The sequence below is a fragment of the Tripterygium wilfordii genome, chromosome 12, assembly GCF_013401445.1.
Source record: "Tripterygium wilfordii isolate XIE 37 chromosome 12, ASM1340144v1, whole genome shotgun sequence".
Lineage (NCBI taxonomy): Eukaryota > Viridiplantae > Streptophyta > Magnoliopsida > Celastrales > Celastraceae > Tripterygium > Tripterygium wilfordii.
Genome location: NC_052243.1, coordinates 11,965,785 through 11,991,008, shown reverse-complemented (window position 1 = coordinate 11,991,008; position 25,224 = coordinate 11,965,785). Strand labels below are relative to the sequence as shown.

The following is a 25,224-nucleotide window of genomic DNA, read 5'->3' as shown; positions in this document are numbered from 1 at the left end:
AGATGCAAATGGAGAACAAAATGGTCAAAATGTCGCCAAGACATAACAAACAAGATAATAGCAAATGATAATCTCCTTTCTTGGATGCAAAATTTGATCCCTGGAGAGAGATGATAGAGAAGCAAAATGACAGTTAGGCCTGTAAAAGAATTTGATCGACGATATTTGATGGATTTTGAAGTTTCACATATGAAAACAAGAGTTTTGAGAAATGATTATTCATTTATTTAGTTGGGTTGGAGTAGAAGATTTTTTTGAGTAATCAAATGAAGTATCATAATACTCGAGTAGTAATCAAATGGACTTATTTTGTTTTGTTACTCTAATAATAGCCGTTGATCAGATGATATGATTTGGTGATGATAATCTCAATCGGTTTGGTAGGGCCATTTGGAGATGATGAGATAAAGGTCGTTGGAGTAAGAATTAAGAGAGAGTAGGAGGAACCTAGGATGGGGCAAAACCTAGAGTGGTAGTAAATGATATAACCAGTGTGTTAATGACCTTGATGTCAGGGTCCAGCTTTGCATATCTTGGAATCTTAATTACCATATCACTGTACAAAAGTTAAGACAATTAAACACTCGCAGCCTCACACACACACCCAACTTGATGGCAGAGGCTCACACACCCACATTGTCCCTTCCATTCCATTGGTGTCAGTGGTTCGGAGACCACCCTTTCCAGTCCCCATTTTTAGGTCTTTGTGCCTTGCTTGTTCGTTCAGTCCGTCTCTTCTTGCCTTCTTGCCTATTGCGGGTCCGGGTCTGACCAAATAGGGTTCCATCATCCATGTCTCAATCCCTTCAACCTCTCTGATAATAGGAAAAAAATCCAAAGCAGGGCAATATTTTGGTTATTCCACCCATTTTAACCAGACCTAGTATGGAGTATTGTAGTGATCCATTTGCGAATTGCAAGAACGAGTGCATGATAGTTGGCAGTTAAAAAAAATTATTGACCTTTATTTACCAGGGTTAAGAAGGGATCAAACTGCAGGGCCTGAAGCAGAAGAAGCACAACAGTGTGATTCATTTACTGAACTTTAGAAGTAACGTGGACCACACTGGTAAACAGAACACAACGGCTGTTATTTAAACTGCAGGCCATGCAGTTTCACTTCCACTGCAGGCCCCAACCGCTAATTACCGTACCATTTGTTGAAAGAGGCAGAGGCTTTGAAATTTAACCACTGAACAGTAAATTAGTTGCTTAAAAGCTCGCAGTACTTTTGTAAGCAGTAATTAAATAAATAAAGTCACGGTTCAGCTGGTCGAGGTGGTGGTACCTTTCCCGAAAATAGCATCGCCAGCAGTGACATGACAGTAATGAGTGAGAGTGTTGTGTCATAAAGTCAATAATTCCGACACTCACGTGGGTCCCCCCTACGTATTTTACCGCCATTGGTTGCACCAGCTTCTCGTCAATTCATGCATTACACTTATATATATATATGTGCATGTATGTATGTATAGGTATGATAGGTCCATTGCTGACGTTTTCTGGTCATAGGGAACTACAACAAAAAGAAACTGGAGACACTGGGTTTGTGTCAAATGTCAACTCCTCCCGGGAATAAAGTATGAGACCACCAATCTTAAAACTAATAATTATTTAATTACACAAATTATTATTATTTAATTATATTTAGGCAAAGTAAAGCCACTTCTTACGTTATAATTCCACCACCTTTTGGTTTTCACTTTTTTCTAGAAACGGTGCCGTGTGGAAATTAAAAGAAAGTAGGTTCTATATCTAAAAGGTTTGCCAACTTTGCCTTGTTTATGGATTCGGAGCTGACATTTGTAGACTTGATAGTGTGTTAGAGAGCTGTGTTTTGCCAATTTGTCATGGTGCTCGTGTTTTGGGCTACAACACTCAACCTCCTTAAGACAGGAAATATATTCACTGTTGTGTCACTGCACCAAGTGCTTGCCTTGTCGATTCATTGTTACATCTACACAACTCCCTAGATTTGTGAGAAACTTGAATCCACAGTTTACATTTGAACAACTGAGTACAAGTAAGAGTATGTTAAGATTTTGTCGCAAGTCGGATTTGTATAACTCAATTTGGATGACATATAGACAAAGATGCAATCATTTTCAAAAATCAATGTACCGTTGGTTGTGTGAAAAGACTGCAACTTTGTTATAAGTTGTAACAGCTCGTCTCTCCGTATTAGTAACACTTTGTCTGTTTTGTATCAGCCTATACTGGATCGCATGATTTTATCTTGTTAGACCCAACACAAGCTCATACTAATTTAAGACCAGTAAAAATACGTGTTACTAGTTTGAAAGTTTAGCATACTATATCTTGTACTTCATATATTCCTCTAGGTGATGTGGGACAAAAGACTTAATCCTTTCGCCACTTGGTAACTCGTCTAGCATCACCAAACTTTACATTATAAAGACTTCAGGCTACGCCCACCCGAGTCGAGTGCTACATATATATGTCATATCTCTAAAACTCTGTATAATTGTTAAAAACTTGAATTCAAATTTACATTTGAACAACTGAGTACAAACTAAGATTATGTGGTCATAAGTCACACATCAGTTACAGCATATCTTATCTCTAATTACTATGTACATGTGTGGCAAAACTTTACATTGTGCCTTCAATTATGTGCACTGAATTGTATCAGAAATTAAACTTTTTTTTTTTTTTACTTTTGTGATTGACGTTAACGTCCACTGTAATATAAAAATGGTAATTTTAGAGAAGAAGCAAAGTGAACAAGATATGCCGAATCTGAAGAAGGTGAAATTCTTCAACAAATTGGGTAAAGTCTATCTTCCCGGCTTTTCAAGTTCAGTGAGAACAACTTGTTAAGGATATATAATGTGTGTATATATTATTTAGGATCCTTATCCAAAATTCCCTGGCCCCATTTCGTTATATATGTTTGACTCATTCAGTCTGAAATTTATGTATTAGAGCATCTTCATATAAGGACAATGAATTGACATTAAAGCAATAATCCTTGATGAAACTCAACTAAACTAGATTAATCCATTGGAGTTAATTTGTTCTTCTTTTGTCGTAGTAACCCACATTGTTGAATATTAATAACCACTTGGTTGATAACCTAATACGGGTGAATCTTTGGGGTCAAATCATATAGACTCAAAAAATTTTGTGTTCGATTTCCACTTGAAACAATATCTTTGTGACCAATTTTGAGTTTTAGTCTAACTTATATTGTTTTCTTGTGGGACACTATTTATCATGTCGTCTGGTGGAAAAATTTTATGTGTGCAGGTCTAATTTAAATTTAAGCCCTTATCAAATGTTCTAAGAGTAAACTTGTATGATATTGTTCTGGTCACCCAAAAAATGTTGAATACTAATGTTGTTGGGTTTTGTGTGTCGGACCTCAATTTAGACTCATAACGAATGTAAAACTACCAAAAGTATATCATGTCGTTATCAGTTAAAAAAAAATTGAATATTAATGTTGTTAGATTTTGCGTCTAATAAGTTTAGCTTAGGGGCCCATACAAAAAGAAGGAGGTTCTAGTTTATGGTGTTGATAAGCGGGCCGTCCGCGGAACTCTCTCTGATTCTCGGCGTGGAGCCCATCTAGACTGCCACAGTGGCCCAAGCAAACCATGTGGGATGCCCCAAGTCATCAAAATGGCGCCTTGTCCGACACCCACGTGGCATCACACCTTTATGTTCATTCAAATATGTATCTCTGACTTCCGGACATTATTAGGAAGATGTAATTATTTCATTTATGTTTTCTCATTATATTAAAACTAAAATAAATATATTTAGAGGCCCCAATTTATGAATAATGTTCTCCATTGCTTTATCAAGACTTTCTTTTTATGTTATTAAGACGTATTTAAGATTTTTGGAGGACCATCTTGAAAAAGTCAAATTTAAAAAAAAAATTTGAAAAGGATTTAAAATTTTTATGAGGAAGATGCACTATTTCATTTATGTTTTATTAACGTTTTAAAATAAAAATATATATTTAGAGGGCCCAATTTATGAATAATGTTCTCCATTGCTTTATTAAGATTTTTTTAAAAAAATGTTATTAAGAAGTATTTAAGATTTTTGCAAAATGAGCCATTGGTTGAGTGACAATTACTTTGCATGTCTCTGACTAAGGTCATGGGTTTTAGTCTCATCTCATCGGAATATTTATAAGAAGGTGCGTGGGCTTAGTCTGCCCCTGCGTGGACTTGATTTGTGCCTCCTGCGTGAGGCTTGTTGACACCTGTACTTTCATAAGTTTGATTTGGTGGTGTGTCATATATTGTATTTGTATTTAAAAAGATTTTTGGAGGACCATTTTGAAAAGGTCAAAGTAAATTTTTTATTAGGAAGATGAACTATTTCATTTATGTTTTATTAACGTAGAGGGGCCAATTTATGAATAATGCGGACCAATTTTAAAAAGTCAAATTAAATTATTTATTACCTTTTAATGGACAAAACAAAATTGATATAAAGTAGGCCATTTATGGTGTGATTTTGATTGTAGGGCACGTGTACACACGTTTCACAACACCTGGCTATGGAGACGTTGCTCAATAATTAATAAGAGGACCATGTTAAAAAAAATTAAAAATAACCCCCACAAATTCAAGGATCGGGGCTCTACAATTATACTTGAATTTTTAGAATTCACTGATGGTAGCATATATATATATACACATGAAGTATGAATATATAATAGATATACTCATGAAAATATTTTACATATATGTGTGTGTTATCTATATGCATATGCTTAATTAATTTGTTGTTATTACGCACCTAATTAGATAAAGAAATAAATAAATACATTTGCATTTGCATTTGAAGGTCGGTCGAAAAGTCATAGTCTATAATGATGGGCTTTTGAATGAAAATGCGTGGCACATGTCACGTGACATTGTGTGAGTTGTTCAGCCAACTTAGCATGTATTCTGTCTCATGCATGAAAAAGCAATTGATTCTGAAAAAGAGAGATTGAGAGAACGTACAACCCATTTCTCAATTCTCATGGTAGGTTTAAGGTATTTTTTAAAAAAATTTATTTATTATAAATGGTAGGTTTAAGGTCTTGTTGATTTATAATTTGTCATCATCACATGCGGCATAGTTGAAAGAGATATCTAATCATTAATTAATCCAAGTTGCTTCCATCTTCTTATGCACATAATTACATCATAACCCTACATTGGGCGGGCATGGTTTAATTTATCAATCGGAACCCTAATCGTCTTACAATTTTTGAAGATTTTTATTGTCTCTTTTTGGATATATATATATATATATATATATATATATATATAATTAGACACGCGCAAATCCGCTTTACAAGTTAATTGGGTCGAGACTCAGGCAAAACACTTGGAAATAGATCCGTCAGTTTAGAAATCAAACTCACAATCTCATATGAGATTCTTTACATCCTAAATTTTGAAAGATAACAAGCTAGACTATTCCCATTATTTATATATGTGTGTGTGTGGATGATCTCTAAATGCCACGTGGGAAGTCTGGAAGAGAAGAGTAAGCATGTGGGAATGTGATCACAACCATGAAGGAATCCCTCAAGTACAAGCTTGACCAATTCTTTTTTATTTTTTATTTTTAACTTTAGAACTATACCCCAAAAAGTTAATACTTTTGTACAATTATATTTTCTGTAATGGGATCTCAAATCACTTAATCACATTAATTAATCAAGATTACTCAGATTTGATGATGGTGTCATTAGCATGATCATTACAATTAGAAGGTAAACATTAATTCTTGAGTGCGCTGGTGGCTGCGTGGCCTTGTCACAAGGGCTCTGCATCTGCATGCATGGTATCTTCACATTGTTTATAGCCAACTATCCAATAATTAGTTAACCATTACCTAATTAACTTATGATTGTCAATAAACAACTTCCCACATAATATAATTGATTGAAAGGTTTTATTGTTAATTGAGTTGATCACAATTGATGTAGGGAATTCGTTAGAGGCATATCCTCTTTTTTTTATAATCGAGAATGACACAATCCAAGTTTATCATTTGATGATCCAATATGAGTTTAAACTCAAGTCATCGGCCTCTCGTAATTAGTGAAACTCGAACTTGGACTTTACGGGTTCATACGGTTCGCTACAACCGTCTGACTCTGACTACCTTATTTATTGATTGATCGACGGACATTTTTTTTTAATCAAACAGACATTAAATAGTTGGTGAGGTCACATGGAAGATAAGTTTATGCAGGTTCCAAGAACCATTAATATCATTTATAGTTTCGTTTACGAATTATAAAATTAGTCCATTAATGAGATCGAAATGAAAGCCTGCCTTCCTGCTGGTTGTTGAGATGTTGCCATACATGGGCACATCACTAACCTATAACTGCTACAATCCCATAACCACCATATACATACATACATGTATGTATGTATATATATGTCATTCAATTTTATATCATACCATCACCAGCCAGCAATAGCATGGACATTACAGTTTTATAACATTTTATTAGTTATTATTGCGGTTCAGGCCGACTTCATACATTGTACTTATCTGGACGTACCATACCAAAATGGACCTGGTGTGTCTTGCCCTATTAGATTAATAGTTGAATGGTGAATCTCTCTACGACCAAATCATATGAATTCCAAAAGACACGAGTTCGATTTTCATTGAGAGCAATATCTTTGTGGTCACTGAGAGTAATATCTCAACTTACACTGTCATCAGATGAGAAATTTTCATATTGAATGTTCGAAAGACAAACTTTGATGATATCGTTTTCGGTTATCTAAAAAAAATCAACGTTGAACATCAATTTGGTCGAAGAAAAATTCAAAAAAGTGGGTTGGAATCCGCAATACCAAATTGCAACCTTAATTTTGGTGATAATTGTGATTTAGAAAACGGGGCGGATCATTGAACAAAGTGAGCTCCATTTTGGATCTGGGTAGGCCCAGTTATATAGAACCGGCATTAGCATTACTACTTGTTTGATTGTGATCCTAATCATTCGGGTCTGGGTTGGCCCATTGAGATTCTCCAAGAGGTGGGGACCCTAAACCCTACCCCGTTCTTGTACAATGATTGGCCAATTAATTAACGACAGAGTCTGTTGTGATTTCTGATGAGAGAGAGATACCCTCAAGGCCTCACAATGGCCACTAGCTATCTCCAGCCCAAACCCAGCCAATGAAAATATCATTACCGTTAAAGTCTAGCTTCAAATTCAAAACAAGGTGGGTCTCACACGGTATTATGCATCAAATGGTCTAATAAACATTTCACACTGGGGCAGCAGTTAATTTCCCAATGCAGTGTTTTTTGTTTTTTTAAAATTTTTTGATAACCGATAACAACTAAGAGCATCCACAATGGGATAATTTTAAACTACTTGAGATGATGTTTTCTTGATAAGTTAAGTACTAGATGTTCACAATGGGTATCATGGAGTGTATTTAAAGTACTTGAAATGCTATTTTTTTGATAAGTATAGCGCTATATGCACACAATGGGTAAAAAATGACACTTGAAAATTTAGTTGTGGAAAAATGATACTTGAGAGTTGGAGTATGTATATAGTTGATGAACAGTGAAGAGAGAGATGATAAAAAGGAAGAGAGAGGTGACGAAAATGAAGAGAGAGAAAATAGAGAAAGTGAGTATAGAGTGTTGGAATGTATAAAGTGTTGAGGAATAATGTATATTATGGGATTCACTCGTCCAATTGTGCCACGCAGGATAAAATTGAAGAGAGAGAATGATTTTGGAGTGCTTGATATTACAAGCACCACTGTGGATGCTCTAAGCATGTGTCTTATGAATAGCCTATCTATTAAGTACAAAATCGGACCGGGTTAGACACGCCATGCGCAAACCTACTTAACAGATTAGTTTGGCGGAGACCTTGCGCAAACCCATTAGAAATAACTACGCGAGCTTATAATCGAACTCCTGATCTTAGGTAAGATTCTTTATGTCCTGAGTCTATAGATAATCAACTAGACCGTCGCTTAATTACTATAGGTTGGTACCTAATTCCACATCTTTCATTTTATTTCACTTTAGTAACCAGAATTTTGGTTTAGTAGAATATTTGATGTTTCAACTTTGAAGGTGATGTTTCACTTTATTAATTGTTGTGTTATGTTTTTAGCTACTCTACATGCACCAACTTGGGAAAGAGAAAGCATATGAACTCCATTGAGGATTTTCATGTGGAAAAAAATGATTGTGTTGATGAAATAATAATGATAGGCTGACTAATTATTGTGTTGAATGTTGACAATAATCACTTATTATTAGTCAAAATAACAATTATTAAAGTGAGCATTGGTGGGGATTTTCAAAAAGATTGGCAGATTATAATCGTTGATTTTCTCCAAACAAATCTCAGTTTGATGACTGCCAACCACTCCAACTCCATGCAAAACCTTTTGACTTTGTGAGGAAAAGAAGACTTAATTAACATAATTGATTAAAATTAGTTACCACATCTCTGCCTATTGCCTAACTACATATTTCAACACTTTTGACATTCATGCAGGCAACAATCTTATCTTCATTCCCTTTTTTTTTTTTCAACTTAAAAACTTGTCTTTTGGATTAATTATGGGTACATGCACTAGGAATTCCGAGGGGAATATTAACTTTACAATAATGGATGTATTAAAAAAGAAGTATTATTAGTGCTCTAATCATTGTCAAAGCAAAAGGAATTAATCATGTTTAATTATAAGTAAATGAAATACGGGTTAATATGTTTAACTACCAAGTAGCAACCATTTGGTGATAGCCTATGTAGTTGGTTATCTCTTCAGATGTGGAGCCTACTGGGCTCGAGTCGGGAGTTCGAATCAACCATCTGAGATATTTCTTTGTAGAATCCTCGTTCCGTGGGCTTGTCACACTTTTGGGCCTCTACCCACATTTGCTTATGCCAAGTCTTATTTGTCGTAAGCGTGGTATTGACTGTTTTATTGGCCCAAGATTTACGCTCACTCAACTATTCGAAAGCCATGTCGTGCTTTCCTCGATTATCAAAAAAACATATTTGATTACCCAAAAATGAATATTCGACCCTCAAAAGCAAGTAAATAGATACGAAACATATAAAATGCGGTTAATCCGGCCGAGGAACAAGCGATTATTGAAAAAATTGGTGAATATAACCAACTATCATTAAGTACTATCTCATCTTTGGACCAAAAGCATGGTCCGCATGGAAAGGAGGAATATTACAAAGAGAGTGTAGAAACCCTTTACCCTTAAGATCAAGATTCACTTGTTCTTTAGTTCTTGAAAAGGCTTATTATTCATTTGTTTTTAACTGCCATGGTATTGTTGAACATGCCCTAAATGGGTCATGTGTTAAACTATGCCATCCCTCTGTTTGTAAATCTCGCTGCCATGCACAGTTGCAGAAGGATTGCATTTGACCATTGATTTTTTTCCGTTGTGGAATTGAAGGAATGGGCATTAGATTGGGTTTTCAGGTTATGGGGTCTTGATCTATGTAGATAGTAAAATAAATGTCCTCGTTGATATGGGCAAGCTTGAATCTCGTGAAATGATAACACAATCACCCGTATAAACCAATATCGAATATTGTCTTCTATCCTTGTAATCACACGCTAGGTTTTGACCCAACTTATTTTATCGTCAGATAAAAAACTTTTGCTTACACAGTCCTTTAAACCCATATCAGATATCAAAAATATAAATTTATATGGTGTCACTCTCAATCACCGTTTTTTTCTTCAAAATATTGTCCTTTTTCCCCTTTCATGGGCCTCCGGATTAGTGGGCCATACCCATATTAAATCCGCCGTACATACTTCACAACTTCCATTGTATTGAACTCCAGTCCCATACAGCCACACCGTATCAAACTTAAAGGAGTTTCATAAAACAGAACCACTTTATCTTGACTCTTTTAGTTTGGCTTGAGATAGAAAGCAATCTTGCTCTCTAATGTTCATGAACAGAGAACACACTGTATTAGATATTTGGTTTATTAGCTGCAATTAAACCTAGTTAGCTATTGCCTACTAGATCATTCTAACAGAGTCAACAAAATTATTGAATCTGATTAGACTCAAAATAATTCTCTTGACAAGTATCACTCATTCGAAGAGACAAAGGACCAATCCCAAATTTCATGTTAAAAAATGGTTATATAAGTGGACAGAGAGGTAGAGGTCTTTTAGGATTAAGTCGTTGCTCCGATACTACTGTGTTAGAAATACGAGCACTTCTTAGATCCATGTCATACAATTGAAAGAGGTATTCTCTGCTCTCGGCCTAAGACGTTCATGGTTTTGTCCTTAAAAGAATCATCTTAATTTAAAGAGATTAGATCTTTAAATATAAATGACATCGATGACTTACACCAATAGATCGGCCTTTGATGTGTCTTTTTCGTTAACCCCATGTGACCTTACATGGACATTATTAGATATAAGATGCAGACAAAGCAGCACCATTTTAATTCATACCCTCAAAGACAGTGAGGCAATCTTATCAATCTTTCATTGCCTCCACAGTCCACCCCCCATTTTGACATGAATATATCAAATAATTCAAAGGGACTCGTCCTTATCTGGGTTTTCATTTTGACATGTTTTTCAACAACCTGCAACAAAGACCTTACACTGGAATGCAATCAATTAAGGACACTGCCTTACAAATAATGGCACCGAATCCTAAAGGTACAGTAACAGTACCCTCCCATAACTTCTATCAGATCAATGTCTCGCAACTCATTCATGCCCCTAACAACTCATAGTCTTTCCATGATTCTGCCCTCACTGTCAACATAAAGTATTCAAGTCTAGGACATCAACAATGGTACTCATCAGTCATCACATGCTAAGATCTTGATAATGAGTACCCTCCGACAGCCATATCTAAAGCTCTGCCCACATCTCAAATAGTTTAAACAAAACTCTTGAAATCCAACAAATGATACCTTGGATTCCAATTATTTTCTGGTTTTTCTTTGCCCACTTGATGAATAGAGAAATGTACCAGCCATTCCCAAATCTTCTTTTTTCTGCTGTTGACACTTGACAATGCTGACGCTGCTCAGAAAGATTAAGAATACTTCAAAGAGAAACAAACAAGGCTTTGTAGAGCATGAGAAAATTCAAAACATGGTACAAGTTAGGGCACCAGATAATGTTCAAATGATGCAGCTATGAAAAAGCAATACCGTGCCGTTTGCCTATAACACCGTTATATCAGTCGGCAAATGAACTTAACTTGCCGGCACATTCGAAGATCTTTCCAAGTTGCTAGAGTCAGAAGGAAAGAAACATGGACAAAAGGCTTTCAGAATAGAAACAGGAGTAGTTAACAAACAATTTTTACAATACATTGGACTCGACAGTTGTGACTCCAACAGATCCACACTTAAAATAGATCAAACTTTCGACTCCAAATACATCGGCCTTGTGGGTTTCATAAATCTAATGTCCAGGAAACGGAGCTAAGAGTACATTGATTCATCACAACGAAATCATAAACATTGACAACATAATTTATAGTAGATATCCATGATTTCCTACCCAATCCAGTAACCTATCATTCCTCACCCTCTAAATTGAATCTAGTCGTCTCCACCTCTGAATTTGAAACCCAAAGGCACTGGAAGGATAGCCATCACCATATTAAGTGCTTACTAGTTCCTGTTCCTGCATTTCTCCATGGTCCTGGGGGCTGCAGATAAAATTATCCAACAAATGAGCTCCAGTAAATAGAAAATTTAAGGAAAAAACTGCTTATGCATATAGTTCACTAAAAAACAAGCAGTCTAGTCTCATCAGCGCATTCGGTCCCTGTTTTCAAACCTAGTCATATCCTCAAGGCATCATAATAAATGAGCGCTTTTGAACAAATGTTGGCCCATAAAGCATGTCTCTCATTTAAATAATAAAAAAAACCTCTATAGGACGATTACATTCGTCAAACAAGTGAACAACTATCTTTTGACTTTACCCTCACAATTTAGTATGCAACTTTAGTGGTGGGAAATTGAGAATATAATCTCTCTCTAAATGATTCAACATTCTCAACATTCTCTGTAGGACTATTTCAATCTTCATTTTGGCCTTGAACCATCTCTCAAGGGGCTGTAAAAATGACTCCATTTCATCAAGAGAAAAAAAGGATGTTATATAAAGACAATATAAAAATTGCTCTCAACTTCTAAAGCTGCACATTAACATACTACAGCCAAGTTTGTAAGGCATCATCAATGTATGGACATCTGTTAATTCACAATACCTGAATGCAATGCTTTACACTAAAACAGCCAACAAATTACATTTCAAGGTGGTAAACTTCTCATCATATACGTACCTAGGCCAATCGCATCAGAGCTCTTCATGATCCTCAGCCTCTTGCATGTATCAGTAAACATCCTGACAAGAAAAAAGGATTGGGGTAAACTCAAACGGTACAATTATAACAATTAAGAACAACGATTATTTCACAAGTTTGAGACCCTCTGAACTGGCAAGATGCTTCAGAATATTGTAAATTAGTTGATGTTATTAATCAATAATTCATTAACATGATTCAAGGGGCTATTTTTATAGGATTTTTTTCTTTCATCTTATTCTATTCAGGCAAAAAAATTTATTGTTGATGGACCATATCATGTTTGATATTTTCCAATTTATTGTTCACATCCATGAGAATTCATGAATCCTTTAAAGGGCTTTGTAACAATAAAAATGCTTGCGCTCAAAGGAAAGGATTCGGAAGAAGTTATGATCTAGCATTGAGCTGTTCAGATTAAATTGGTAGAAAACCAGCATCTCTCTCTCTTTTAAAATGCTAAATAATGATATGACATATGTTTCCACATTTGCATACGTTATAGACAATAAATATCACCATTGAAGGTCCACAAAAAAAATGAAAAGATTCATTATTCATATTCATTTTTAGGGTTTCCTAGGTTCATATTCCAACATATTCATGCTAAGTAGTACCAAAATCAAACAAGATAATACTTTTTGAGTTTGCTCACATCAAACATCAATTAAAAGTTAAAACTCCTCAATCTTAAAATGATAGTAAGTTCCCAGTAACCCAACAACATGTAGATGGAAAGGCCAAGGGAGTGATAAATAGTTATCAAACGATATTGATGCAAAGTATCTAACATCAACATATTGATTATGTAGCCAACACAAAACAACCAAAAGGAAAAAGAAAAAGTAACGACAGTTAAACTTACTCCCAAGGCACATCACCAACAAGCATCCAATCACCGTCTTTGTCCTCATAAGTAAGAACATATTCAGAACCATGTAAGAGATCCTTCAGCTTGCTCTCACTTAGCATCTCCCTGCCCAGAACTCCATGAGATCCGTATTGACCTGACATCATCATAAAACAGCAGCTGGAAAATCTTTGGAAAGAAATACACATTCACGGTTCACCCCACAAATCATATTATAAACTCCACTGACCCAATTTTTTATACGAGATAAAGTTGGGAAGCTCACCTATTGTAAAACAGCTAAACATCTTCTCAAGGGAGGAAGACAGTTCCTTGTATGCAGAGTAATTTCTCAAGTCAACTTTCCTCAAATAAGGAGCACCATCCATGCTAACCTTGACAAATAGAGCACCAGGCCCAGCTTTTCCATCTACTTCATCATTGTTCTTTGAAGTTGTTGCCAATGAGTTCTTTCTAAATGATCTTATGGGAGGCCAACCCACAACCTGCGCCCTGCCCAACAAAGAAAATTAGACCCTACGCTCATAAAAATTGCTGGACTCGTCAGAAACTTTTTCACACTCACTTGGGTGCAGGTGCACTGCTGTTGTTGTTTGGAGAGCTATTAGGACCCGGACGGGTCTCATTAACAGCATGAGACCTTTCTTGTATCACCTTATGAGCTGCAATGTCTTTCACTTTAGTCGGTTGGCCACTAAGGTTCTCGATGGTAGAACCTGATTTAAGACCCAAGTTTGCAGAATGCCTAGGTGACAGCACCATGTTTGCATCTGAATTTGTAAGAAATTTGATCTGCACCACAGATTGTTTTTGCCAAGTTAGATGAATCAAACAACAAACTTCTGATTCACATGAATAAGAGCAAGGTTTGCACCTCTGAGTGTCCATTCATGGCATCTGAGAACCCCCTTTTGTTGCCAGACACAACATTTTTCTGAAGTGAAGAGCAGAGACCATCATTTAAGGGATGCAAAGGGAAAAGAGTCTTCTCATCGAGTCGTGCAGAACTTGACAAGGAGATCTGTGGTTCTCTCTCAGGGGACTGGGATCCAGGAAGCCCCAGCCTTAACTCTGTGGCCTTTAGATTCAAGCTAGTTTTAGTTTCGTCAGATGCAACAGAGACCACAGAGCTATCTCTAGAAGAAGAATCAGATAATCCCATGTAGTTATGCTCTTTTAGTTCTAAGCCATTCTGGCATACACTTCCCCCAGAATTCGAAGAGGCCAGTAAGGTTACATTGCTCTGACCCTCCTCCCCAACACCAAGTGGTGGAGACATCAGAATTAAAAACTCACAGTCTCTCGCAGACCTGCTTAATCACAGTACATTTAATTATTTATTGTTCTTTAGGAAGCCATAAGAGGCATTGAATTCAAATAAAGCAAATTACTAGTAGGTAAACAGAATACACAGAATGGAGGAAAAATAAGTAAATGCGAAGAGAGCCATAATTGGCCACCCTATTCAACAAAGCAATTCAAATAAGGAAATGAATGATTAGATGTAAAATTCTACCAGTTTAATTAAACATCGGTTGCATGACAAATTACTCTCTGAAGTGTGACAAAGAACATTGCTAAGAGCAGCGAGGTAGTTTTTGTTAACTAATCACTCATAATCTTGCAGATCCCTCAAGGATTAAGAGAACCTAAACAAAATCTAAAATAAAATAGGGTGAAGTTTAAAAGCCTAAGTGATCATAGCTTCACCTAACAATAATTCTAGCCTAAGAAGTAAGAACTACACAAACGAAATCAGTTTCCGTCTAAAAATCAAAACTGAACAGAATCTACTAGATGAATCTCATAGTTATAGAAGTCAACCCCCTCTAAAACATAATTGCACAAAGTTGAGCATTAGCCCATAAAATCTTACAGATCGAAATCATTTGAGCTTATCAAGAATCTAAGCACCACAATAATAAGCTGCAGAAGAAGGAAGAGAATAAAATTTCACACAACACAAAAGAAACAGCAAAGAAAAAGAGCAAACTGAACGCAGCCGAGAAAGCGTGAGAAAACTTTGAAACTCAGATATGCCACATCTACGGCCTCCAATGAATCTCAAACTACTGCATGTCCCTTGCTCAAACCGATTATACATTGTACGGAAACGAGAAACAAACTCAAGAACACTTAACATTTCAGACTCTACTTCCTTCATTCTCCACTGATTTCTCAACAGAAAAACAGAAACTAAAGACAAGACGTACAAAGAAGAGGAAAACAAGGCAGCCACGAAAAACAACCGCAGAATCATTCCCTCAAAACGGCAACAACTCGGCTAAAAATTCCATAGAAAGGAGAAACTGAATGATTCAAACCATTTACCTGGTTTTGATTGCCGATCAGCACCTAAAGAAGAAGATCAGTGGAGAGAGCTTTTGGTTTTCTGCGCGGAATAGAAGAAAGAGTTCACAGGGGAAGCACAAAGAGAGCAGTAACAGCTTAAGAACCCTCCATCTGTCACAAAGTAAGAAAAGCTCATTGCCGTCCGATGTGAAACTCTATGCATTAAAATAAAAAACTTTTTAAATTTTTTTTTTTAAAAAAAGACACTTCCTTTTCTCGCCTGAAATTAATAATATTTTGTGCTGCTTTTGATAATAATCCGCCGAACGATTCGAGGGAACGGATATCGATGGCTACGATTTTGGATAGTTAAATCTAAGCCGTTCGTATTCTTCAGGGGTATATTTGGTACTGTGCTTATCTTCACGACTGGACTGATTTGACCTTCGTCTTTTAATTTTCTTTGTTAACACAAAATGTATCAAGAGGTGTGTTTTGATGATGTGGCTAAGTCAACAAAATATTTTAGTACAATAGTGTAAATTTATTAATTTAATTTTTGATATAATAGAAATGAGACTCACTATTAATTTTTGATATAATTGTGAGTGTGGTACAAGTAGGTCTCATGTGTTGGAGCCAACAAAAAGCACATCAATCTTCCCTTCCCTCATGTTGTTTCCAATAAAAGTGGGACAACAAAATTGTTCCATTGTACACACTTTTGTATTCATGCCCCGTTAAAATCTCACTCATACCCATTAGATTAACACAATTGCAAGTGCTCTTATTATACGCCCACGCTTGTCCCTCGAATTTCCAAATTATATAGTTTTTAACTAATTTATTTTCCTTTTTAATATCCTCTCTGTACATTTGGATTGTCCATCTTTTTATTTTGGGTTGTTCCAAAATTATTGTCATTTTTTTATTAATTAAAAATTTTATTATTGCATTTCAAAATTAGTCTTGTTACAAAAAAAAATGTCATCATAAATAAGGGTAAATTTAGAATAACATAGTTATTTTGTGTAAGTAAATTACATTAAATTATATTGTTTAAATAAATTAGATTTTCAAATGATGACAGATAAGTTAGGATAAAAAATGTTAGGGATCTCATTAAATGGGCGTCTTAGTCATCCCAGTAATTCATCTTGTCCTATTGATGTAAGTGTGGGAGTCTACATAACCTCGTGATTGAATCAAAGAGTGATATATCAGTTATTAGGATGACTGAGATCTCTATCACTTCGGAATTGTAACAGAGGGAGAAATAAATATTTAATGAAAAACACGTTAAATCAATAAAAGTTGAGAGAAATATAAGAGAGAGTCCATTTACTGATTTACAGGCAACGCTCATTTAGTGCTCTCTATCATTATTATTATAGCGCCTTCCCATGACAGACAGGTACGGTAGTGGAGTGGAGCGAGTGGTTTAATCAAGACGACCCACCTGTTCCTTTTTAAATGCGCATCTACTTATATACCTTATCGTGATTTAAAATAGTAGGTTTTGGCCTCTTTCATTTGCCAATTAAGTTTTAACGTTTGTGTATTCATGTTATTGTCTGTTCATGTCATTAGATATTCGTGAGAGCAATGTATAAATCTAACTAAATAACTTTAATTCAAAAAGGTGTTGTATATTAAATAGGATACTCGTAAGAGCACAATATAAATTCAACACAAATAACTCAGATACGTGTATTATACACTTTGAACCTAAAGTCCGACGATTTTGTTCTTAAAATGATGTTCTTGGTTGAGAGAGATTTAATGTTTATTTATATATCATATTGGTGGCTTACATTTAATATTTAATTGAAACGGAATATAAGTCTTAACACTCATCAACTTACCTAATCGATGTGGGATAAATGTCTTAACATATACTATTTATAGATTTTTTGTTTCATCACACAAAAAATATTGTTGTAATGAATTTAAATTGGTTTGAAAAATCTTCTAAAACATACAAACTCTCGAAAAATTGAACTCAAAATTGTCGGTATGTGCATGTACCATGAACACATGTACACTAATATATGGTTTTTTTAAAAAAGAATTTATTCCATAGTTATCCAAATTACTAAAACTTATCCATAAAAGCATATCCATACTCTAATGGAGGATAATAATCCTCAGCATCTCAAATAATTAAGATTGAACAGCCAATGGGGCCATGCCATCATGTCATATGCTAATCCCACATTTTTTATTTTTTCTACATGCACTACCTTATATTTTTGTACGTACTTAAGGATTCATAACACATGGAGTGTCACCCATACATAAGAGTGTGCCAACTTTTGAAGTCCATCCGCGATTCCCTCTTGGTGGCAATCATCTCTTTTCACTTGTCATCATCAAAATTAGGAGACGTGTCCAACATCAATACCCTTGAGGCATCAATAACACGTATTTTTCCAACTATTGTCCGAGATATATATTGTGTACAATATATTCTAATGTCAAAATTGTCTATCAAACGAACCCAAAGTCCAACGAGACTCGCAATGTGGTCATCTGCTTGCTATCAGATGGATTGGGATAGGTGCAGTGTTGAAAAATGACGACACTGGACTCAACTAGTGCAGTATTTTGGTGCACCAAATTGTTTTTAAAAATTTAGAAAAGTTATAAATGTGTAATATTTAGCATGACGAATCTGAAAATATATTTTTTATTTTAAAACAAAAATCAAATTTATATCATGATAAAAAATCTAATATTTTGACTTTATATATGACGGTTTAGAATATTTGTCATGCATTTTTTCATATTGAATTTGATTTTTTTTTGAACAAACAAATATTGCTAAATACTACACATTTATGATTTTTTTTCATAATTTTTAAAAGTTTTTTGGTGTACTGGTTGGGTCCAATATTTTTCAACACTGGACCTACTCTGGATCCTTTCAGATTCGCGCTCTCTTCAATCAAGTATATTCATTACTCAACTCTAAGGGTTGATGGAGTTGGTTTATGCAATTACATGTAAACACATGGGTCATAGGTTTGCACTTTGTAGCCAACACTTTGGGGCCACACACTTGATAAAAATACTGACGACTTATCTTAATTACGTGCAGGGGAAATTTAAAGAATATTGCCCTGATCCAGGTGTTTACTCTTCCTCAAAAAAGTTTCCACGATATAAAAAAAAATAATTATTAGTTACTTTACATGACTCGTGTAATTCGTGTGTCAACAAATTTAGGATACATTGCATGAATCCATACAAGAAAATCTACCAAAACCCATTACATAGTGGCAATTTGGAAATGACATAACAACTTGCAAGTAGCAATCCTATAATAACAAATGGGACCAAACAAGGTTTAATGCATATTTCTTCACCACCATACGAAAACAGCTTATTTATGCCAACAGCCAAGAAAGAGAGAATCAAAGGTGATTATGAGAATCAAATGAAAAACATAACTTGTTTAGCCAAATATAACTACTTCAACCACTCCACCCATTACACATTCTATTTTAAATAACTAGATTCCCTTCTCCGATGCTTCCTCATGGGACATGCAATTTCACTTATTTAATGTCCAAAAATATCCCTGCCCTCCTCACATGAGATAGAGGACCACTAGAAGGATAGAATTGTAAATCCAACAAGCATTATTTTTCTCTTATGAAATGTGTTTGGGTGTGATTGTGAATACTTGAGGGATTGGAGGGTAGAAATGGAAATTGGGGGGATGTGTAGGGTGTGAGTTGCGTAGAGGATTATTGGAGGGGGACAAAGAAAAACAGGGAGAAGAGAAATGATGCGTTGGGGAGACAAAGAAAGCGGCTTTTAGTTTTGGATTGCCGGGTACAGAAGGCGACATGTAACTACCGTCACTACAATTGCCTTCGCCTCACGCGCACTCGAAAGCATGTCCCATTCACGGACCTCTCATAATTTTAAGTTACTGTCCGTACTGTCGTGAATCATAATTTACTATTTTTTTAAAAAGAAAATCAATTAAAAAATAGTAAAAAGCTTTAAATATATTATATTGATTCTTCGATAGTTCGATGCCCATTTCTTTTTATATAATCATAACATATATTAATTATTAATAATTAATTGTCTTCATCAATACACAAAAGTTATTAAACTATAAATAATATAGTTGGGTTGGTTCAAGAATTCAAACGACCATACCAATATTATTGACAACAAAATTGAGTTGAATATAATATGTTATTTGAGCTCAATTCGAGTTTATAAAGTTTTCTTTGTATAATCATAGCATATATTAATAATTAATATTCTTCATCAATACACAAAAGTTATTAAACTATAAATAACACAGTTGGTTATGGAATTTACACGACCGTATCAATATTATTGAAAATAAAATTGAGTTGAGTCTAACATGTCATTTGAGCTTGATTTGAGTTTATGAGTTTTTCTAATATGAACCAATTATAATCAATTTCAACGGTTGTCTTTGAACATAGCCTTGCCCAACAACTTATTACTTTTTAATGTTTAAAAGTGATTTGGAAAAAATTATAAAAGCCAAGGGTTTTGAAGCATTTTGATCTCTAATAATGGAAAAGAAGCATATGGTGGTGTAATAATTTTAAATAGTATGAGTTCCCCTTTTTCAAGAAACAAAGGGTGCTCCTTCTTAAGGAGGAAAGTGTGATGCACTCGCGTTGGCCTGCCGAGAACTGCTGTAGTGCGCTACAGCGAATATATAATTTTCTTTTTGATTTATATTTCGATAAATTCGATTTTAAATATACATATATAATTGGATATATAATTTTGTTTTTGATTTATATTTCGATAAATTCAATTTTTGTTTAATACTGATATAATATATATATATATAATTGGATTTGTAAAGTTGAGTAAAATATAAACAATTTCTTTTTAAAAAAAAAATTAATTTTGGTTCGTGAACGAGGATTTTTCACAGAGATATTTCTTTTTCTTTCTTTAACAAGATTTAGATTTAGATTTAGATTAATACATACACAGTAACAGAACGCCATGGATTACTTCATCATCTCACTCCCATTTGCTTACGTCATTCACACGCCATCTGGACCATCTATTGGGCCTTATTTTCAACTAATGGGCCCAGCCCGTAACCCCACTTTATGGATTTGCATGAACTTTTTTGTTTAGGAGTTTGAAAATTAATATCATTGGGAACAAATATTTCTGAGCAGTTTTTGGAATCAATTTCTTACCTCTTTTGCCTTGTTTTCCTAATGATTCGAAATTAAAAAAAAATTTGATCCATTATATTATTAGACTCTTTTATAACTGAGAACAAAATCATACGAGATTGCTCTTTGGACATCCGATATGAATCCAAACTCGAGCCGTCAAAACCCATCGTATGACTACAAAGATATTACTCGTAGTGAGTAGACAAATACTACATCAATTGTAATTTGCAATCTAAATTAATATGAAATGACATGTCGGATTCGGTTCATGGTCTCTTTAACCAGAAGAAGTACACACTTACCCCCAACATGCACACGAGTGAGAGAGAAGTGTTGAAAGCAACATTTCTGGGATACTTGTATATATATTTCATGGATTAGTTGTACTATAACTTTGACCACTTTTAGGGTCTTTTTCAAAACATTTATTTGGAATTTAAAAACAACTTTTCGACATGTCATATGAGGCTTTGAAATAATGTGGGGGAGTAATTGAAATGCTGATCAAATAAGCTTTCTTTTTCATTTTTCAAGTTGAAAAATACAACACAGCAGGGCTTGTTCTTTCGCAAGTTTGAATCGTCGTGTGACTCGCTAGGAACCAAATATGCATGGCAATGCAATTACTGCCGCGTTAGTATATTGGACCACTTCCATTCAAATGATACTCTAATATATAGTCGTCAGTAGACCCATGTTTGTCTCTACTGTACTATTTCTGTTTTCAAGTTTAAGCTCAACACCATCAATCGTATTGGCATGATGGTAAGGCGTATGATAATCATACTCTTCCATCAAGAGGTACGAGTTCATACCTGAATTTTTTATGGGCTTGCCTAATATGCGTGATTTTGTGAGTTGCCTAATTGATTTATTCTGTGTATTAGGGGTGTTCATAGTCGATTTCGGTTGGTTTTTTTGACATAAATTTAACCGACCGTTCGTTATCATAAATTTGACATAAATTTAACTGACCATTCCACAAATTGATCTTTTTTGATCGGTTATCACTAACATATATTTAACAATGACTGATCAAGCGATCGGTTCAATTTAACATGGTTTTTTGAACAGCCCTGGACACTAGAAAGGTTGTAGCTAAAAACGTACGGGAGCAATCTAGATGAGTAACCGGACCTGGTTTGGACCAGTCAGGGCTTCCTTGGCCCAAGTTGGTAAAACCAAGGGCGTCCACAACTCCACATTAATGTGCTGTGCCTTTGTTTTCTCGTGATCCTAAAGTGGGCCATTCTTATTGATTGTTTTTGACTTTGTTTTCTAAAGCTTGGGCCTGGGTGGTTAATAAACTTAATATCATTTGAGCCTTTCATCCTTTATTGGGTTTTACCTTTTAAAGCCCAATCCTATCGCCTCAGAAGTAAGAATCCTAGATCTATTTTATATAGCAAGTATTAGCAACTGGTGTGGCTTATACATGCCGGTGCTCAACTGGTTAACCATTCGTGTATTTATACTTATGGGGTGCGGAATTTGAATCCTACGGACAACATATTTGCAAACGTGTGTTGTTGCATGCGTGAGTTATAAGCGCTACTTTAAAAAATGGTACGGCTTATTTGCTGATGTTAAAAGAGGGAAGGGTGAGTACAGTAAATGGAACCACATAAATCATGCATATTTGCGTTCATTCTTTGAATCCATGTTTATTTATTATTGGCAGCGTTACGTATCCATAACGAAATCATCCATAAGGGTTCATAATCTATGTGGCATACTTATTAAACAATATGACATCATAACTTTTTACCCTTTTGTTTCTTAAACGAAACTTCAAAATGTTTTGTTCCTCAAAATACATGTTAGATTTCAAAAAAGAAGAAGGACATATTCGGATTTAGCATGTAAAACTCTTTCTAAAAAGACTTATTGTTGATAGGTTTAACCTAGGCGTTCTTAATTATATTGTTTTTGAAACAGTGTATAGAAATCTGCAACACTTAAAACAATGTAATTACGTACATAAAAATATAATAAGAGACTCTATTAATTAGAAACAATGTAATAAGAAACTATGTTAAAACAAGGTAATTGTCACATGATTATGGACTCTTATGTATGAAAAATCTTATGGACATACATCATTTCCTATTTATTATTGCACGTAACTAGCTATCTCAAGTCCAAATGTTAATCATTGGTTTCTTCCATCTCATCCCTTTAAGCAAAAGGAATATTGATCTTGAAAACAGACCCCAATACAAGTTTGAAAGAAGTTTTGAAAGTGAAGAATCAGTAATTTGCTCATAGAAATCAACTACAGACATTTCTCTCTTTCTCTTCACTTGCAGGTGTGTACTGCTCTCCATAAACGAGATTTTTTTCTTGGCCTTGAGTATCAAAGTGTGATGACCCAAGAATAACAAAGTCGTGTGAACCCATATATCCACGAGAATCGGCAAACCTAAGACGAACAATATCGTTGATGTGAGTCGCCAAAAAAGTGTTCATCTGGTTTCAAGAACTTCATTGATTATGCAGATCAATTTTTTTTTCTTTTACTGTTCTTTCTAATCTGTGATTTTTTTTCTTTGCCTAATCATGTGGTAGAAGAAATTGGAATTTCAACAAAAATCAGTTGGTGAAAAAGTTGTTTCAAATCCTTAAAGTAATCAAAGAACTACTCAAGACAGGATTACCAAAAACAAATTTTTTTTGCATCTGCTGATGAGGCATGTCTCAGTGAATCCCAAAAAAACATTCCAACAAGACCAATCCCATCACATATATCAATTATTTAGAAAGAAAAAAAAAACCCAGCCCAAAAAATAAAAATATCTTGTAGGGCGTTTGAGATGAGTGGATAAATCCCTCTTACGTGCCGGAGATGAACGGGGCTAAGCGATCTGCCGAAGCTGTGTCATTTTCCCTTCTTATTACTCTTTCTTTTCGTACACTAATGCAACTAAAGACATTGGGGATCCTCTGTTGCTGTCACTTTCATGTCTAAAGACATCTTCCTCCATATCCTGCATTTCTGAACAATGCTTGTTTTATGTCATCAGGACTCAAATCTGATTTCTGGTCCAAATCCTGCCACACAACAAAAGTTAATACAAGTTTTCAAGAACAAAAATCTCGCATAGGCCTGACATAAATGGTTTATAAGCAAATCTGCATCCCCTCTCACACAAGTAAGCCCTTTTTTGGGCTTAAGTATCATAATAGACGACGACCTAGAAGAACAAAACCGTAGAGACTCATGTCCGAAGCTGACAATGACAATATTTATTTTGTAGTGTTTGGGGTGGATTTTCTAACACAAATCATAGATCATCAGGTCAACATATTATCAGCAGCCAAAGAATTATGAAAACTAGTACCTCTGCACAGGAAGCTTGCATTGCAAAGTCGTTGAAACAGCTTATGACACACTGTTCAATCTCAAGCCCTAATGCTTCTAGTGTAGTCACAGAGGACAGAAGCAATCCTGGCTTCCCTGCACAGCATATCTCAATCTGGGTATCTCTGTTTCTTCTTTCCACTTTAAACTGCAGGAAAAACACAACTGATCAGAAATTGAATAACAGAGAGAATCAATGGCGTTCAGTTCATGGATAGTCCATACCTTGGGAGAATTCCTTACAACATTTTCATTTGAATGTATATCCTTAAACATGTCCACCATCTTCCCCTGGTCCGAACCACCCGATTCGATTTCCTGCTGCAACTTGGTGATCCTATCAAGAAGCTCCTTAGTGTAATCAATGGTGTCTGCAAGTATTGCTGTTCTGTCCATCTATTGAACCAGCAAGATTAGCAATTTAGAGAAAAAAAAAGAAAAAAAAAACAGATTTACTCTGTCTTTATATACCTTGCTAATCTTTGGAACAATGGATCTTAGCATTGAAAGGCGATCGTTCAATCTCTTTCTTCTCCTTCTCTCAGCCATTAAATTCTTTGATGGCTGCCCTTCCAGCTTCTTACCTCTAACTTTTCTTTCACTAAAAGAACTAAATTTGAAATTTTCTGGTACTTCAGGGGACTGAACTGGCTCCAACTTACACAACTCCTCCTGCATATTCTGTATATCATCCCCAAACAGACCTTCATCCTCCAACATTGACAAACTGTACTCTTCTTGAACAGGAAACGGCGCCGTATTGTACGATGATTCAGTGAACTGTGGTGCAGAGAATTCATAAACTTCATTGTTGAAGTTGGAGTATTGATGATGGTCTATTGGAGCTGAGAATCCTTCACAGAAAGAATTAGCAAAAATCACATCTGGGTTTTCTTCAAAGTTGTTGAGATTGAAGTCAGAAGAGAAGAGCTCATTCATTTGTGTTGGAATGTTAGTATCCCAGCTCTCCCTTCTTAGAGCCAGTAGCTCCTCCAGGAAACCATGCTCATTGAACTCCATTTTCTCTCACTTTCTCGGGAATGTTTTTAGTGCAAGAAAGTTAAGTAAGTCTGGATTCTAAAACTTCACTACTTATAATATAATCTAGCTACAATGAACATTAC

The 25,224-nt window shown here is 35.2% G+C and overlaps 2 protein-coding genes across 2 annotated transcripts; both read right to left on the bottom strand.

Annotated features, from left to right (window-relative positions):
* Positions 1-11,301: 11,301 nt before the first annotated feature.
* LOC120011418 (auxin-responsive protein IAA9-like) lies at positions 11,302-15,735 on the bottom strand. Its single transcript, XM_038862525.1, has 7 exons — positions 15,578-15,735; positions 14,121-14,556; positions 13,812-14,038; positions 13,512-13,738; positions 13,241-13,382; positions 12,355-12,416; positions 11,302-11,712 (listed from the first exon to the last, which is right to left on the bottom strand). The coding sequence occupies exons 2-7, from the start codon at positions 14,523-14,525 to the stop codon at positions 11,675-11,677; spliced, it is 1,101 nt and encodes a 366-aa protein (XP_038718453.1). The 5' UTR covers positions 14,526-14,556; positions 15,578-15,735; the 3' UTR covers positions 11,302-11,674.
* Positions 15,736-23,335: 7,600 nt separating this feature from the next.
* On the bottom strand, positions 23,336-25,224 carry LOC120010288 (transcription factor bHLH93-like). Its single transcript, XM_038861046.1, has 4 exons — positions 24,572-25,224; positions 24,326-24,496; positions 24,081-24,248; positions 23,336-23,790 (listed from the first exon to the last, which is right to left on the bottom strand). The coding sequence occupies exons 1-4, from the start codon at positions 25,118-25,120 to the stop codon at positions 23,704-23,706; spliced, it is 975 nt and encodes a 324-aa protein (XP_038716974.1). The 5' UTR covers positions 25,121-25,224; the 3' UTR covers positions 23,336-23,703.